At 47.8% G+C, this 16,332-nt stretch overlaps 5 protein-coding genes across 5 annotated transcripts; 3 read left to right on the top strand and 2 right to left on the bottom strand.

Annotated features, from left to right (window-relative positions):
- Positions 1-84: 84 nt before the first annotated feature.
- Positions 85-546, bottom strand: YALI1_C12317g (uncharacterized protein; the record flags this gene model as incomplete). Its single annotated transcript, XM_501623.3, has 1 exon — positions 85-546. One exon carries the CDS (start codon positions 544-546, stop codon positions 85-87), a length of 462 nt encoding a protein of 153 aa, XP_501623.3.
- Positions 547-3,377: 2,831 nt separating this feature from the next.
- YALI1_C12282g (uncharacterized protein) lies at positions 3,378-8,387 on the top strand (the record flags this gene model as incomplete). The annotated part of the gene is made up of 2 exons (XM_501622.2): positions 3,378-3,977; positions 4,047-8,387. 2 exons carry the CDS (start codon positions 3,378-3,380, stop codon positions 8,385-8,387), a joined length of 4,941 nt encoding a protein of 1,646 aa, XP_501622.1.
- A 1,852-nt stretch (positions 8,388-10,239) lies between these two features.
- On the top strand, positions 10,240-11,829 carry YALI1_C12220g (uncharacterized protein; the record flags this gene model as incomplete). Its single annotated transcript, XM_501621.3, has 1 exon — positions 10,240-11,829. One exon carries the CDS (start codon positions 10,240-10,242, stop codon positions 11,827-11,829), a length of 1,590 nt encoding a protein of 529 aa, XP_501621.2.
- Positions 11,830-12,390: 561 nt separating this feature from the next.
- YALI1_C12194g (uncharacterized protein) lies at positions 12,391-12,828 on the bottom strand (the record flags this gene model as incomplete). Its single annotated transcript, XM_501620.3, has 1 exon — positions 12,391-12,828. The coding sequence occupies one exon, from the start codon at positions 12,826-12,828 to the stop codon at positions 12,391-12,393; it is 438 nt and encodes a 145-aa protein (XP_501620.2).
- Positions 12,829-15,175: 2,347 nt separating this feature from the next.
- YALI1_C12170g (uncharacterized protein) lies at positions 15,176-16,255 on the top strand (the record flags this gene model as incomplete). Its single annotated transcript, XM_501619.3, has 1 exon — positions 15,176-16,255. The coding sequence occupies one exon, from the start codon at positions 15,176-15,178 to the stop codon at positions 16,253-16,255; it is 1,080 nt and encodes a 359-aa protein (XP_501619.3).
- Positions 16,256-16,332: the final 77 nt, after the last annotated feature.

The raw sequence follows: 16,332 nt of genomic DNA, 5'->3' as shown, positions 1-16,332 counted from the left end.
TTATTTGGTCAGTTTCTCATTTGGTGTCGGTTGGTTTCCAGCCTGCTTTAGTCCATCGACTACACCGGGCTTCATCTCGGTCTGTCAGCTCGTCAATGAGTAGCACTGCTGATGAACCAATCCTCCAAACACCTGCTTGACCGCATCGGTATCGTTGAACTGTCTCTGACAAATGTGGCACATTTCAGCCGGCGAAACGGTCCCTTCGTCCTGACGATAGTAGTAGTACGGTCTAGCGAACCCGTCGCTGTGGGAGTAAGAAGGCAGGGTGTCCGAGTTGTAGGACCAGGTGGAAGGGTTGGTGGATTGAGAGCTGGTGGAAATGTAGGTAGTCAGAGGCTCCTTGTAGTACTTTGGCCTTGTTTGCTGGGGCTCTTGCACGGCTCGCCATTGCTGCACCATCTGGTTGGCTTCCAGGTCCCTTCTGGCTGACTGATTTCGCAGTCGTCGTTTCTGGACAAAGTGGCGAGTGAAGTAGACCGCTAGGAGCACCACCAGGAACACCACACACACAATGATGGCAACGTAGTAGTATCTTGGAGTCATGGAGACGGATGTTGATTCTCTTGGAAAAGGTGGACCAAAGATAGCCAGACCACACCTACATATATCTGGGCCATGACGGACCACGGAGCCCAAAGTGTAAAGACAAGGCTAAGGGAGAGAGCATAAAAGAGCGTTGGGAAAAAGTAAGTGTCGCTTGAGCCAAACACCTTGCTTGCAAGTCCAGTTGAAACAACTGTAGATGTAACAAGGTGCAGAGATCGTGGCTCTGGTCTGGTCCAACACAACGGTACTGTACCGTCACTTCACTACATATAAGACACGCGAGAGAAACCAAATGGAGTCTTTACCGGACGATAGGTTGCCAGCTGCTCACTTTTACAAAGCCAAGGTGATAGCACTTGCATTATTGCTGGCCCCAATGCGACCTCGAAACGGGGTTAACAGGATCCAGAATTAGATTGAACCTTGTGTGCTTGTCCTGGCAGAGAGATAGTCGGTTTTTGGGCTGTGCAAGGAAGCTGTGGCTGGTATATTTAGCGGTAGACGCGGTAAAAAAGTCCTGAACGGCGTCTACACGCGCCATATTACCGCTCTAGACCCCGCTATGGCCTCCACTACCCACAACTGTCTCCATCCACCTGCCATTCCAAACCACCCCTTGAACTCACTTCCCAGAGAAGGGATGTCAATAACGTGTAGCAGCAGCACGTAGGTTGTAACAGGGCAGGGTTGGCACGAGGCAGGGGAGGTCTTGGACGGTACCGCATCAGGAGAAGCAAAATTATGTATCGTAATTCCTGTTGAACTCGTCCTGTTTGACAGACTCCTAATGTCATTTTTACTTGTACGACATTGTCACCTTGTGTTTCATCTTGTAACAGAAATAATTATATAAGCGCAGTCGCACCCTCCACCCTTCACCTTCACCTTCACCCTTCACCCTTCGTACCTTCTGCGACAGGGCTTGCAGACAACTGGTGTGACTTGGAATAACGCACTGTGGCCCCCTTACTCTCACCATGCACACAGCACCCAGCCTGACAGCCTTCCCCACAGGTGTCCCCCAAACCCAAAGACACATGGACGGGACCGCTGAGCTGCGGATATCAGGAGGGTCCCCTGGTCAGGTTGCAGGTGACAAAAGTGTCCGGCGGCCAGGAGGTGTTTGGGACCACGCCGATGCCCTTGGCGACGCTCGTGCGACGCTAGTCCTGCAACGGCGGGCCTCCGACGCTCCACTATGGATGCAGGACGTTAGTCTTGTTTCAGATTGCAAGGAGAGGGAGGAGTGCGCGCGTGCTCAACACGTGACGGTGTGAGAGCGGACATTGTGAGAACTGAGACAGGTACAATATCGGCAACCGCATGTGGTCCTCACGTGTACCTCAACGTGGCTCTACTCACTCCTCTACTCACGACAACCGTGGGTCTAAGGACGACCTGGGTGCGTACTATCTCATTATTATCGCTATTAAAACGTTACCAATAGCGTACGTATTGACAGCGTCCCAGCAGTTCCTAGACGGTTCTAGAGTGTCGACGGATGGTTACAGGAACTCATGTTTGTGGATACAGTACATCTTAGCTCCACTTGACTACAGGGGCTAGAGACCCACATGGAGCATTTTGTATGACATGACGATACAATAAGAGCTTCAATGAAGTTTACTAACCGATGCAATTCACTCGATACATGTCGCTTTTCTTTACAGCCAAAACTGCGCTGATTGGAATGAATTGTGCATGTGCCAGAAGTTGATACTGCACACTCATGAGAATCACACCGAAAGCTCTCCAGGGCACGAGTTGTATAGGGACCGGTACAAGTACAGTACGTACGAGTCTTGTCATTCCTCGGCTCGCCGATATGGACAGGACACAACAGAATTATACCGTGTTCTGGTACTGTCGTCAAGACACTTATTCTTGTATATGGACAGTAGATCCATCCCGAAATTTGAAACCCTCGACATCTTAATTGTCTCAATCACCCCTGTTGAAACCCTTCCGCATCCCATGACCGAAGATATACAAAAACGGGACTACAAGTATTCACGCACATCTCTCAGTTGCAACAAACTTTCTCCCTTGGTGAATCTTCTCTAACACCTTTGGAACACGATATACGAGTCTGCTAAACGAGCTGAAACAAGATGGCCAGTTCAGAGTCAAACTGTCAGCTAAGAAGCAAGTGTGGTGTTCAAGAAGCAAGTGCGGTGTTAAAAAAATGCGGTTGAACACAAACGGAGCTCGAACATTGTGGGCTCGTAGACACAGACATCTTTCTTCGCTCATCACATGGCCCACTTTCACCTTTCACCTCAATCTACTATGTACAAGTAGTAGGGTATGTACTTACTGTCCAGGATAGGAGAGAAAACGACAAGTTGAAAAGTTGATCCTATTGTCCACATCACAAGGCTTCTTCCGGTATCAAAACACCAAGCAAGATCATTGTACCGGGACTTGTATTTTTCTCGCAGTTCAAGAATCACGTGCCTCCGTCGGACTGCTTCAGAAGAGCATCCACCTAGTGAATGTCCTAAAAATCCACTTCCCTATTGAAGAGAAATGGTTGCTCTAAGATAACTTTCTGCTCAAGTCACCCCCAATTACCCAATTATCAACAATTCCGAACTATACACTCCCCAAGCCGACTTTTCCTTAACAAATCACCGTTCTCGTCGATCTTTCCACCAGGTCCAACTACAGTGACTATCCAGTCTACATTCCAAACTCTAAAACCACACCTAATGTACACCAACCTTAATCACGTGTGAAGATAAACATTAGTCTGCTCGGACCTCAGTCTCACAACATCTAAGAAAAGACAGACAGGACACTACCAGTGCGTCAAGACCACGTTCACCATGACTGAAGTTGGAAACATCGGCGTAACCAGTCCGTCGCTGGCTTCTCCGCGTATCATGCGGCCCGTGCGGTCGCAGGGCTCGTTGGAAAAAACGGTGTTCGCGACCAGTCCCGAGGCGACTCTGAGAGCTATGGACGACGTGATTGCTCGTCTTGGACCCGTCTCTGCGGCAGCAGGCAAGGAAAACCAGAGCCCCACCAAGCCGGGGAAGCTGTCCGTGTCCGAATCGGATCTGTACCTGACCGGGTGTGAGTGCTTGGAGGTACTGTGGGGGTTTGAGTCCAAGAAGGCCGTCAAGAGCTCTGAAATCGACCGCAGACAGTTGCTGCTAATCCAGAAACTCGTATCGGGCTCGGAGAAGGAGATTGGATTTGCTCTGGAGCAGATTGTGGTTATTTTCAAGCGACTGTTGCGACGAATCGCAGTGGACCACGAGGTGTTCAAAATCGACACCCAGGACGCACAATTGAGCAAACTGCTGCTCGTGGACGTGCCACCGCGCAAGACAGTCCCCGCAGTGGTCAACATTATCGTGTCGCTGCATCTGGCTATGCTCAAAGCTTTCGCCCGATCCAGGGTTGATGAAGGAATTATGGAAGTGAGTATGATGTAAGAGATGAGATGCAAAGGTGGTGCTCTTTTACCCCTCTCCAATACTAACACATAGCAACTGGTGGCTTCACTGAAACACCCTTGTGGACCTGTGGCGTGGACAGGAAAGACGGCAGCCACACACAAACAGGCCAAGCTAACGACACTCTCAAAACTAACAGCCGCTCTCTCTCGACAATGCACGTCCAACAAACTCAACGCCATGAAACTGCAACTGGTGTCCATGGAATGTTCGTCCGACATGTCCCAGATGGATCTGTTGACCGACACAGTTCAGAAGATGATTGACGCCAATGTCAGCGAGGAGGAGCGCAATTCACTTATTTCCGACCTGCTCAAGTACCTTGGAGGACTCGACAATGAGCTAATTTTCCCCGGGGGAGCTCCAGAACCCAAAGCTGTCGACACCATTCCTTCTGTATCGATAGTGGAAGCTCTGACAAATTCGGGCTCCTTTTCAGAAGAGTTCTCCCTGCCGACCTTACTGAGAGCAGTCAAAGCTACCGATAACAAACAGATGGCGTCTCAAGCGACTCTAACGGCTATTGAGGTGTTCTTTAAAAACACACACAAAGGCATGGGTGAAGGAGGGGTGACTAACGACCATATTCGAGCCATGAGTTCGTTACTGCAACTGCTGACGACCGGCGTGCAGAATCTCAATATCAAGAAACTGCTTCCTTCCCTGTGTGACTACTCAAGTGCTATTTTGAAGACCACTCATGAGTCTGCCAAATGCGAGTACGTTCAGGACTGCTTCATTGCGGTTGGTGATAGTCTTGTTGAGCTGAAAGACACAGCCAAGATGGTGCTTCTTTCCAACCTGGTATTCAATCTTGGTCTCAAGTCGAAAAGGATTGATACTCAGATTTCCCTGCTTCAACTGGCGTCTACGTTACACAAGTCAGCAGGAATTTCCGAACAGTATCTGATGAAGTGTTCCAAATTGGCAACCTTGCTGTGTGAAAACAAGCGGTGGAGTGAAGCCCTAAACCACTGCTCATCGGTTATTTCTTCATTGAAGGACCAGACGATCCTCTCTGAAGACGCTATCGTCATCAAATTCATCAAACTTCTCGCATACCCCTTGTTGAACATGGATGACCAGGTATACACGTTTTCTGAGCAGTCAGGACGACCTATGGTGCAAATCAAGCTGATCCAGATGCTTGTTGGAGTCATCAGTCAGAGTTCCAGACTTAAGGGAGGCGTCCTTCAGCAGCTGTTCAAGTTTCAATGTGACGTTCTTGTCGGCGATGAAAAATGGCTAGATTTGGCTCGTCTGCTGACCAGAAATCTTGCCGAGGCCACCTCACTACATGAAGTGTCCATTGACGTGCTCAAGAGTCTTATTGGTGTCAAAATCGACCGTACTCCCATTGTGGACTTTCACCTGGTTGCTTTAGAGACCATTTATCTCCACAACCCTAACTTGGATCACCTGCTACATCTTGCCGGCACAATCAAGCCAACTCCTGAAGATGCGGAAATCATTTCCATTGTCGCAAAGTATGCTGCTTGCCAGTCGTTGTTCTCGCTTGAGCTGAAATTGCACAAACATACCAGCGACAAACTGGCCTTGGCTCAGTGCTACTTGAATCTCGGAGACGTTCAACGGTGCAAAACGACCCTAAAAGATGCCAACGGAGACTCAGACATTTATTTTCAACTTCTCACCCAGCAACTGCATGCATCAAATTTGTTGCTTGAGGGGCAGTTCGAATCCGCAGTCAAACGGCTCACAAAACACACCCATCTTGTGTCTGCACATCCCGTGCTGTCACGTGACCTGGCATCTGGTAAGACTGACTCCGAGTCTCCTCAAGAGTACTGCATTCGTCTTACTTGCCAGGTTCGATATTGGCTGGTTCAATCTCGTCTTTCATTCGAACAATCTCACTTGGAACATGCCACTGCTACAGCCAGAAAGGCTCTTTCCCTGTCTCAAGCCTACCTTAAGCGGTACAGTAAGAGCAACAGCAGCATCTTGAAGTTTTCTCAGCTACCTGTCTATGTTTGGGAAATGTGTAGTCTGAGTCTTCAATCTGCAATTTACACAACCACCACTCTTTTGCATTTGGGCCTGTGGAGGGAAGCCGAACAGGTTATCACTCAATCAATTGGCCTACACGAGTCTGTGGGTCACTTAATCCAACTCTCTGAGGCACAGTCCCTTCTTGGCTGGCTTCAGTTGAAGAAGGGTGACTATTCAGCCAGTCAGAACACCTTGGCAGCTGCATGTGCATCACGTGAACATGACACAATCGACGACGTATCACGGGCACTTCTGTACGCTCGAGTGGGTGCCTTTCACTACAAGACTGGCGAGCTGGAAGATTCGTTTGCTCAGTACGAACGCTCCCTTCAGGTGATCAACTCGATGAGCGATTCTTCAGGCCTTTCACGTGACATGTCGCAGCTGCGTGTTGAGCGACGCAAGAAGCCCGCTGCTTCCTCCACAGCAGGTGTCTTACCCGGCTTGAGACGTCTTGTTGCTCAAGTGGAGCGTCTTAAGGTCGAATTGGAGCTTGTTCGGGATCAGAAAGCCGCTAAACCGACCTTTTCCGGTCTGGGTAAATATGACCAGTGTCTGGATCAACTGGTTGAGTCTCGAATCTCATTGTTTTCAGCTAGGAAGCTGCTTTCTTCAGACGCAATCTTCATGGGTCTAGAGGAGTCTGCTATCAGCATTCCCTCTGCTTCCATCTGCGATATTGCTCTACATCCCAACAATAATGTCCAGGCGGCTCATGGAATGCTTTGCAGCGCAAAAAAGTCGCTTGGAGAGAGAGTTCAGGACTTGTTCGAGTCCTCCTCGCAGATTGAGATTAACGAAGCATTGTTCTTACTGTCTTCGTTAGACGTTTTTGTGTCCGCTCTTGGCACTACCACACATACGACTTCCTGGCTGGATTTCAGAGGTATTGCTACTGATAAAAGACGGCGGGTGCTGAGTAGTTTGACCGTGAGTGAATGGACCACGGCAACTATGCCTTCCACTCCTTCTCACGTCGATCTCAATGCGAAATCTCTTCTTTCCAAGCTCCCCGACAACTGGAATGTCATTTCCCTCGCCATTTGCCCTACTTCTGGTGATCTGATTGTCTGCCAGTACGCCTGCAACCAGGAACCATTCCTTCTTCGGCTTCCACTTCATCGTCACAACTCCCGGGATGTTGATGAGCATCCATTTCTCTTCTCCGATGGTCTGGATGAGCTCAAGAGTATTATTTCCGAAAGTGATACCATGACGCGAACTGGGACTGCTTTCCCTGGAGGTTCTGAAGCTTGGTGGGCCAAGCGTCATGAGCTCGATGCTCGCCTCAAACAGCTTCTCCACGACGCAGAGTTCTGCTGGTTTGGAGGCTTCCTTGGTATTCTTGGAGAAACTGTCGGTTCTGGCTGCGAGTCTTTCGCCAAGTCGTTCAACCGCATTCTGACTAAGCATCTGCCCTCCAGAAACGGTACAGGACGACGAAAGAAGGGATTCAAGCCCGTGACAATTGATCCCCGAGTTCTGTCACTATTTCTGGGTATGGGTAAGGATGATATTGCACCTGAGCTACTGGAGGATCTCGTCTACTTTGTGCTTGACATTCTGCAATTCCACGGCGAGTACAACGCTTATGACGAACTGGACACTGACCAGATCTTTGTTGAGATCGAAGAAGCCATTGGTCTTCATTTCAGCGACGACACCAAAAACAAACACAAGTACACCCATACAGTGCTTGTTTTGGACTCCGCCACTACACAATTCCCCTGGGAGAACATGTCGAGCCTCTGTGGACGCTCTGTTTCTCGTGTTTCGTCTCTCCAAGTACTCAGCCAGCTTTTGGACACCTCTGAGCCCACTGGCAAGCCCTATTATATTCTTAATCCTGGCGGAGATCTTCCCAGGACGCAGGGTCGGTTTGAGGATGCTCTTTCACTTTTCTCGGGGGTTGTCGGCAAGCAGCCTAGTGAATCTGAGTGGGTGAAGGCTCTGGAAACTTCTTCCGTCATGATCTACATGGGCCACGGAGGAGGAGACAAGTACATCCGAAACTCTTCTATCTCCAAGCTTGAGCGGTGCTGTCCCACAGTTCTTCTGGGCTGCTCTTCCGGTGTGATACGTGACGCAGGCGAGTTTGAGCCCTGGGGTATTCCTATGGCCTACATGTCTGCTGGATGTCCCTCTCTGGTAGCCAACCTGTGGGATGTGACAGACAAGGACATTGACAAGTTTGGGCGGCAGTTTCTGACCCGGTGGGGAGTGTTTGAAGACGACTCACTTGATGGTTCTATGGACTGTTCCATGGCTCTTTCGCAGTCTAGAAACGAGTGTCTGTTGCGCTACCTCAATGGAGCGGCTCCTGTACTCTACGGCATTCCCACCTTTTACAATCAGCATTAATTTATAAGTATAGTAATAATATTATGGCTACATTACACATCAAAAGACTTGTACAATGTAATCGGATTGTGTTTGTATCAGTGCTACGCCACGTCCTCGGCAATGGAAATATTGCCATATTATCTTTCTTAAGATCACGACGGCTTAGTCATCAAGAGTCTCCCGGATGTATACGATATACCATTATCAGTTGAGAAATACTGACAAACATTGTACGCTAGGTGTTGTTCATCATGGAATAGACTGTCAATTCGCGTATGCAGCACACTCACTTCTCTACACAGAATTATTACCCTCTCTTGTACTGGTAGCATGTACGTAGTCACTGAAATGTGTTTCCCTAGAAAAAGAAAACAAAAAACAAGAAACAAATAAAAGAATAAAAAAACAGAAAGAATAAAAAAACATAACCCTGTATTTGCCTACTTGTAGAATAAAAAAAACATAACCCTGTATTTGCCTAGAATAAAAAAACAAAACCCTTGTATTTGCCTAGAATAACAAAAACAAAAAACAACATTTCCTCAATGTATTCCCCTTTTTTTCTTTTAAAAAAAACCCTAGTCTGTAAAAAAAGGCGCCCGTTTTTGGAAAAGTTGGAGAGCACCGCGCATAGTAACTGCGTTAGCGTCGTTGCTCGGACCACGCCATAGACATCTGAGAACGAGGAGAGGCTCTTTGCATCGACCTTCAATGTCTCAAGTACCTCTCAAGAACCAGAACCAGGTTCTAGTCTCTCTAGCGAAGCTACAAGATTGGAATTGGACCCGACCGGAGTGGGTATGTTGTTAGGTCAGGCATTATTCTTTTACTATATCTACTGGTTAGTATCAACTTGGGTTTCCCGGTGGGATTTGACGTTGTGTAGTGAGTAATGCCAAGTCTGGTCACGAATCTCTCATTCAGTCCATCGGCATCAAACTGCATTCCAGAAGTTGTTTTTGCAGCCGAAATGTGATGTGACATAGTATTAGAGCTGATGCGTGATTTGAAAATCCCTCCGGGCGTGAACATGTGCTCTTAGCGTACTAGTTCCCCGACTAATGTACTCGAGACGTTCTTGCCGGTCAGTAGCTTGGTTTCAGGGAGCTTAGTACATTTTTTGGTGTGATACTGGGCGAATTCAAACGACCAGAGTGGATTATTCAAAAGTGATTGGGGTTATGTACTTTGTGGATGGTCTTGTATGGTATCCATGGATATGATATCTACAAAGTGAGAACGTACAGTAGTGACTTTTGCAGTCCAAAATCTCGACTGTAGGCTTCCGTTAAATACACTTGTCAGTCAATGTAACAATGTAGAAAAGTCTTTCCCACAATGGCTCATTTTTTTCCGGACTAAATGTGGAGTTGTACAAGTAGGGGAGCGATGATGGCATGAGATGGGGTGTTTTGGAACTTTGGTATGTGTTTTTTTATCATGTAAATAAAACAAAGAGTTGAGAACAAGTAATAAAACAGCATCATCCACTCCACTGTAAGTCTTATATCGACATTCATCTACCATACTACACCACGCGTAACGTGTTCGACCCAACTACAACTACATACGGGTAGTTCACCGCCTGAAGATGTGACTAGGGGTAAAAACAACAATATTAGGAGGTTCGATTCTCCAATCGAATAGGTTTAGTATGCCTGGCGGTAGATATTTGGACTTACAGATCAAGACAATGCCCATTATGAGGTCATACAGGTACGTCCAAGGTATGGCTATCACTTGGAAAACTTACTAAAGGCGCAATCTAGACCGCATGAATTGACCGCAGTGGTTCCCCTTCAGTGGGGAAAGCATTTGTAGTATTGTTTGCGCTTGATATACTCTTTATATCTTGTTTACATCGACAACCATGGAATCGAACGACCCCTGTCCGCAAAAGTCAGACATCCAGCAACAAACTACAGATACAAGTACGCCGAACAGTATTCCAAAGGCCGATCAAGAATCAACAGTAATGGCCATTATTGTGGCTGTATTTGTGGCTTTTGGAGGACTTCTCTACGGCTACGACACAGGAACTATTGCTGGAATCATGACCATGGGCTATGTGAAAGAACACTTTACAGACTTTGGGAAGAACGACTTCACCTCGGGCCAATCATCTCTCACCACATCTATCCTATCTGTGGGCACATTTACCGGAGCCATCGTTGCTCCCTTAGCTGCTGACACGGCTGGTCGACGTCTGGGTCTTCTGTTGTATTGTCTTGTATTCTCTGTGGGTGCTATTTTGCAGACCGTCACAACCGGAAGAGTCTTGCTAATTGTGGGACGGGTGATTGCTGGTCTTGGTGTGGGAGGTATCTCGTCCATTGTGCCTCTCTATCAGTCAGAAGTGTCTCCCAAATGGATCAGAGGGGCCGTTGTTTCTGTCTACCAGTTTGCCATCACTGTGGGTCTTCTACTGGCAGCTATTGTCAACAATGCCACTAAGGACCGTCCAAATACGTCATCATACCGTATCCCTCTTGGTATTCAACTCATTTGGGCTCTTATTCTTTCAGCAGGACTTGTGTTTCTTCCTGAGACTCCTCGTTTCTGGGTCAAGAAGAACCGGCCAGAGAAAGCCGCCGAAGCACTCTCACGGCTAAGAAGGCTACCAACAGACTCGAAACCGGTCAAAAAGGAACTGCTTGAACTACAGAAGTCGTTCGAAATGGAAATGGAGGTTGGAAACTCCTCCTGGAAGGCTTGTTTCAGTCCACATGGATCACAGCTCAAAAGACTGCTGACAGGAGTCTCAATCCAGGCTCTGCAACAACTAACAGGCATCAATTTCATATTCTACTATGGAACCAACTTTTTCAAAACAGCTGGCATAAAAGATCCCTTTGTGGTGTCCATGATCACCTCTGCCGTCAATGTGGCCTTCACCCTTCCGGGTATTCTGTTTGTCGACAAAGTGGGCCGAAGAAAGCTGCTCTTGATTGGAGCCGTGGTAATGTGTGTTTCAGAATTAATTGTGGCAGCTGTAGGAGCAGCTCTGGATAGCCAGGTGTCTTCCAAGGTCCTTATTGCCTTCACTTGTACGTTCATCGCAGGCTTTGCATCCACCTGGGGACCTATAGCCTGGGTGGTTGTTGCGGAGATTTTCCCGCTTCGAATCCGGGCCAAGGGAGTGGCTATCAGTGTGGCTGCCAACTGGATTTTCAACTTTGCCATTGCCTTTGCAACTCCGTACTTGGTCGACAAGAAACCTGGGTCTGCCGGTCTCGAGTCCAAGGTGTTTTTCATCTGGGGAGGTTGCAATTTTCTAGCCATTGCCTTTGTGTACTTGTTTGTCTATGAAACCAAAGGGTTGTCACTGGAGCAGGTGGACGAAATGTACTCGGAGGTCAAGTACGCCTGGCAGAGTGATAGGTTCCAGACCGAGATCATGTCTGGAAAGACGGAGGTTTCGCCGGATCAGAGCTGCGATTCTGGATTTGATTCGGATTAGGGGGCGAAGGAGACAGATGGGAACTATCTATATGATTCTTGAATAATTAATTATATTACTGTGAGGAAAGTAGCTGTCTTCCTTGAGCTGAGACAGTGAGTGGAGAGATCTGAGAGACGAACTTACAGTAGAACAATTGAAGTAACTACCGAAACCGAGTAGAGCTCGGCTGGTAGAAGAGAGGCCCCTAAGGCAGAGAAAAGCAATCAGTAAAGTAGCTACCAATGCTGATTGAAAGTAAGTGACTGATTGAAGTCAAGTAGAGCTGACCAAAACGACCTAGCCAAACACGACCGAAGTAGCCTGATCTGACAAAGAGATTAGTTCAGAAGGTGAGAGTTGGTCACAGCTAGCGTTTTTTATTCCGATTGTTTAGGTGTGATTGTTGGCTTACTGTGTGTTGTGAATGTGTGTTCATAGAGTGTGCAATCGTGTTCTAAGAGTGTCAGTACCCGACAATTCGCTCTGTTGTCTGTGGCGGAAGATATGTCTCTCTGTCGACAGTCCTAAACTCCCCCATCTCCTCCATTTGGAGAACATTTCGATAGTTGCATTCCGTTCTCAAGGCAGCCGAATAAAACCCTCAGCTCGTTCAGGAAGTCGACTGTACCATACCAACCCAAGCAGCGTCATTCCAGCTCCTATCAGGGACCACGACGAACGAGAGTAATCACCAACCGCCTCTTTCATAACAATCCACGCTTCAGTGTCGAGATAGAGACTGAAAACAGTGAAAAATGCAAAGTTGAACATCATGGACCACCACTGTTGGATTTCAGTCACCTTACCCTTTTCATAAAGCCGCTCCAGCGCCTCATCGACACCCATTTCTCCGAGCAACAAAATTCCAATCGGTTCCAACACCCAGTTGTCGTCGTTATCGCTCAATCGGCTCACCATTCGGTAGAAGAGCCATGCCGAGTACGCCAGAAAGGCCAGTGTGTAGACACCCACAATGGCGTGTCTTGCAACAGCTCGAGTCGTTCTTTTGTCGGTCATACTAAAATGGATGATGGGTGAGTTTCCGGAGGGGGAATGATGCCTTATATCAGTGAATACAACCCATGTTATATCTGCGTCGTTGTTAGTGGGGAAGTTACTCTAGTGGACTAGCTAGAGCAGGTGGAAGGTTCTTTGTGCGAAGATCCTGGGGATGTCCCGCGGGCGACTAAAAGTGCTCGATTGTGGGCCACGTTAGCGGTATCTTCGGAGGGTAGTATACTTGCGAACACCCTGTGGCTCTTGTTCCTCCTCGCCTCGAACTATCGCACATAAAAGCCACCGAATAGACCACCTAGCACAACGTAACATTAGACAGCGTTGATCATAGATGGGGTTTATTGGATGGCTGGGAATTCAAATCTACAGGGTATTTGGAGAGTTGGAGAGCATTTGTGGAATCTTCAGCCTTTTTAAGCCATCCATGGCCCTTTTCAGCCATCTATGGTCCCTTTCAGCCAAATTCCGGGTGCCCACATTGTCATATCCATCAATACCACCGTCCAGAACATGCTACTACTTGTAGTATTGTAGCCCGTGCACTGGTGCCAGAACCTAGAGCGAGCGACGAGACCAGCGCACCCCCGTGTCCATACAAAGACCAAGATAGAGACGCACAAACACTGTTAATAATGGTGGTCTCAACAGCACAATTAACCTCCTCGATGCCGATCAGCACCTGCCAGAAGCTAGATAACATCGTGTCAAAGGACAATATCTGATTAGCTACCGCCGAAAGCTGCTCGTATACGACAAGGAACAATGGCCCAAAACGCAATTAGTGCGCTTGCGGAACTCCACATACAGTACAGCGGATTTGTTTTTGCGGTGGTACGAGGAGGAATTGTCCGAGTACAAGTAAAGTACAGCATGTACTGAGAGTACAGAGTAGAATCCTGGGAGTACTGATTAGAGTCCTGAGAGTCCTGAGTAGAGAGTCCTGAGTAGAGTACCTAAGTGGTGTGGTCAGTATGCCAGGGTATGTATATCAGTATGTTCGGGTATTGTACCTAACCAACTGCTCACAGGAGAGTGCTCTTGATGACAGAGTGCTCACATGAGCGTCCCGAGATGGCACCAATTACGTACTACAGTATGTACTATACTATGACGTTGAGCGTTGAATGTCTATACCCTCAATAGCTTCAAGCCCACTTTCATTCTGAAACAATTCATGAACACATCCTGACGTATCTCAAACTGCTTGGTCCTAGATTAGCCCTAGATTAGCCCTAGATTAGCCCTAGACTAGCCCTAGACTAGCCCTAGACTAGCGACTGGATACTGTAATTGTGCGATTATATCGCTGGTAGATGGCGCCATTGTGGTGAATCGCACTACCGCCTTAGTGTATAATCCGGGTGTAATCCGTATATAATTCACCTGAAAGCAGCACCGCAACGTACCAGGGTGTGATCCAGCCCGAAGCTACTGGACACCAAACCAACGGGGGAAAATGGGGGTTGTTGCGAGCTGAAGAACCTTTAAACAAGCACGTTGACAGATGCAGAAGAATAAGTTCACCGGATTGGGGAAGTAGCCCAATGAAAAAGAACAAAAATCGTTTAATTGGTTAGGAAATGAGACAGAACAAGTGTATAGGATGTTGTTAAGTGCCTATACTATGGGTGAGCAAACCCCAACTAAGGGTTGTTAGAGTCAACTGATGTAACTAAGCTGAGTATGTACTGTATTGCAACTAACACCAGCAAGAGAGAAGTGGATGTATCTCTTTACTGGCAGAAGAAACACAATGAGATGGCGTAATTGGGCTCCGTTAGTCTCATTCTGCCCAAGTACTCTACCCCCACTGCTCATACTGAAGCAGTTCAGCGTTCAATAACGTCTCGGCGCTGATAAGCCTAAAGTTACTAGAGGCCATGTCTCAGATATCATCTCGGCGAAGGTCATCTCAGTCATTTTTCGGTAAACGACGTAGCCATCCAAGTAATTATTTAGAATAAACATCTTGTTTAGAGAAATAACACACTTCTCTGAATTCGCTGTTGGTTGCAAATCCTCTACCCACCATTCTCATCATCTCCACTTTCTGCAATGTCACCCTGAGAGTTCACCGAGGAAGTTTCGGACCTGAGTTTGTCGGCTTTGAAGCCGTCGGTGGTCCCAGATGAGTGCTATTATCGGACCAAAGGGAATCAAACTGTTTCTCGAGAAGTTATTCAGGACATCTCTCGACTGATCAAGATCATCACGACCCCATAAGCTGCTCTCTTGTCACATCAAATGTGGAGCTCAGATCGACAAGGTGGATAGAGTTGAGGGAGATCATATAAGATAGCTGGAAAGAGTCGGTGTCTTGATCGTGTATCGCACTCACCATTCACTCATGCACTTCTCACTCGTCTTGACACTTTTCGCAACTCTGGTTTCGGTTTCAGCAGCTCCCTCAAATCCAGGAGTACTCTCTTTTGCCGTCACCAAAGAGCCCAAGGACGTCGCCATTGCAATCAAGAACCCTCCTGGGACATACTACAGGGCCAAAGTCTCGCTTGGAACACCGGCACAAGTGTTTAACGTCATTTTCGACACCGGTTCTTCTGATCTATGGGTCCCCAACTACGACTCCAAGGCGTCGTCTTCCTACAAGTACCTCAATAGCGACTTCAACGTCTCGTACACTGCAGTCAATGGCATCCTAGGCGACTGGGCCACCGAGACTCTCAAGCTTGGACCTGTTACGCTTGAAAACTTCCAGTTTGGAAACGTCAAGGGAAACCATGCTGGTGGTGGAGTGTTTGGAGTGGCATTTCGAGCACAGGAAATGGTGAAACCCGGTGACTACTACGACAACTTCCCCTACGCGGTCAAAAAGGCCGGTTACATCAACAAGGCAGCTTACTCTGTTTTTCTGGACGATCCAGACACTAACGAAGCTACCTTTCTGCTCGGAGGAGTTGATCATGCCAAGTTCGAAGGAGATCTCTCCTGGCTAAACGTCTCGGACCCTGCTGCGGGAGCCCTGGTCCAACTAAAAGACATATCCCTGGGGTCCAAGCACATGACAGTGGACGCCCCAGTGGTGCTGGATACCGGAACGATCTTCACCAGTGTTCCCGACCCCATCTACCAGGAGCTCAAGAAGACCCTGAATCTCGGAAAGTTCAACAAGTTCCTGGGAATCAACTACATTGACTGTGACGCCAAGATGTCTGTTGCCTTCAACTTCCCCGGAGCTACAGTTCTTGCTGATGAAAAATCTCTGGTGGTGCCCATCGGGCCTTTCTATGGCAACGATGATAAGAGATGTGGATTTGGAATCCAGAGTACCACTGTGTTTGGAGGAGACCCCATTATGGGAGACACGGTCATGAGAGCTGCCTATGTCGTCTACGATCTGGAAGATCATCGATGTGGAGTTGCTCAGGCGGCATACAACGATAAGTCGGATGTGAGACCTTTGCAATGAAGTGACAAGACCGATTATAATGACATATAACCAATTAACATAATCTCGGCATCTAAAGTAGAAAGAAAGACTCGCTT

The sequence above is a fragment of the Yarrowia lipolytica genome, chromosome 1C (genome assembly GCF_001761485.1).
Source record: "Yarrowia lipolytica chromosome 1C, complete sequence".
Lineage (NCBI taxonomy): Eukaryota > Fungi > Ascomycota > Dipodascomycetes > Dipodascales > Yarrowia > Yarrowia lipolytica.
This window is presented reverse-complemented; position numbering and strand designations above follow the sequence as displayed.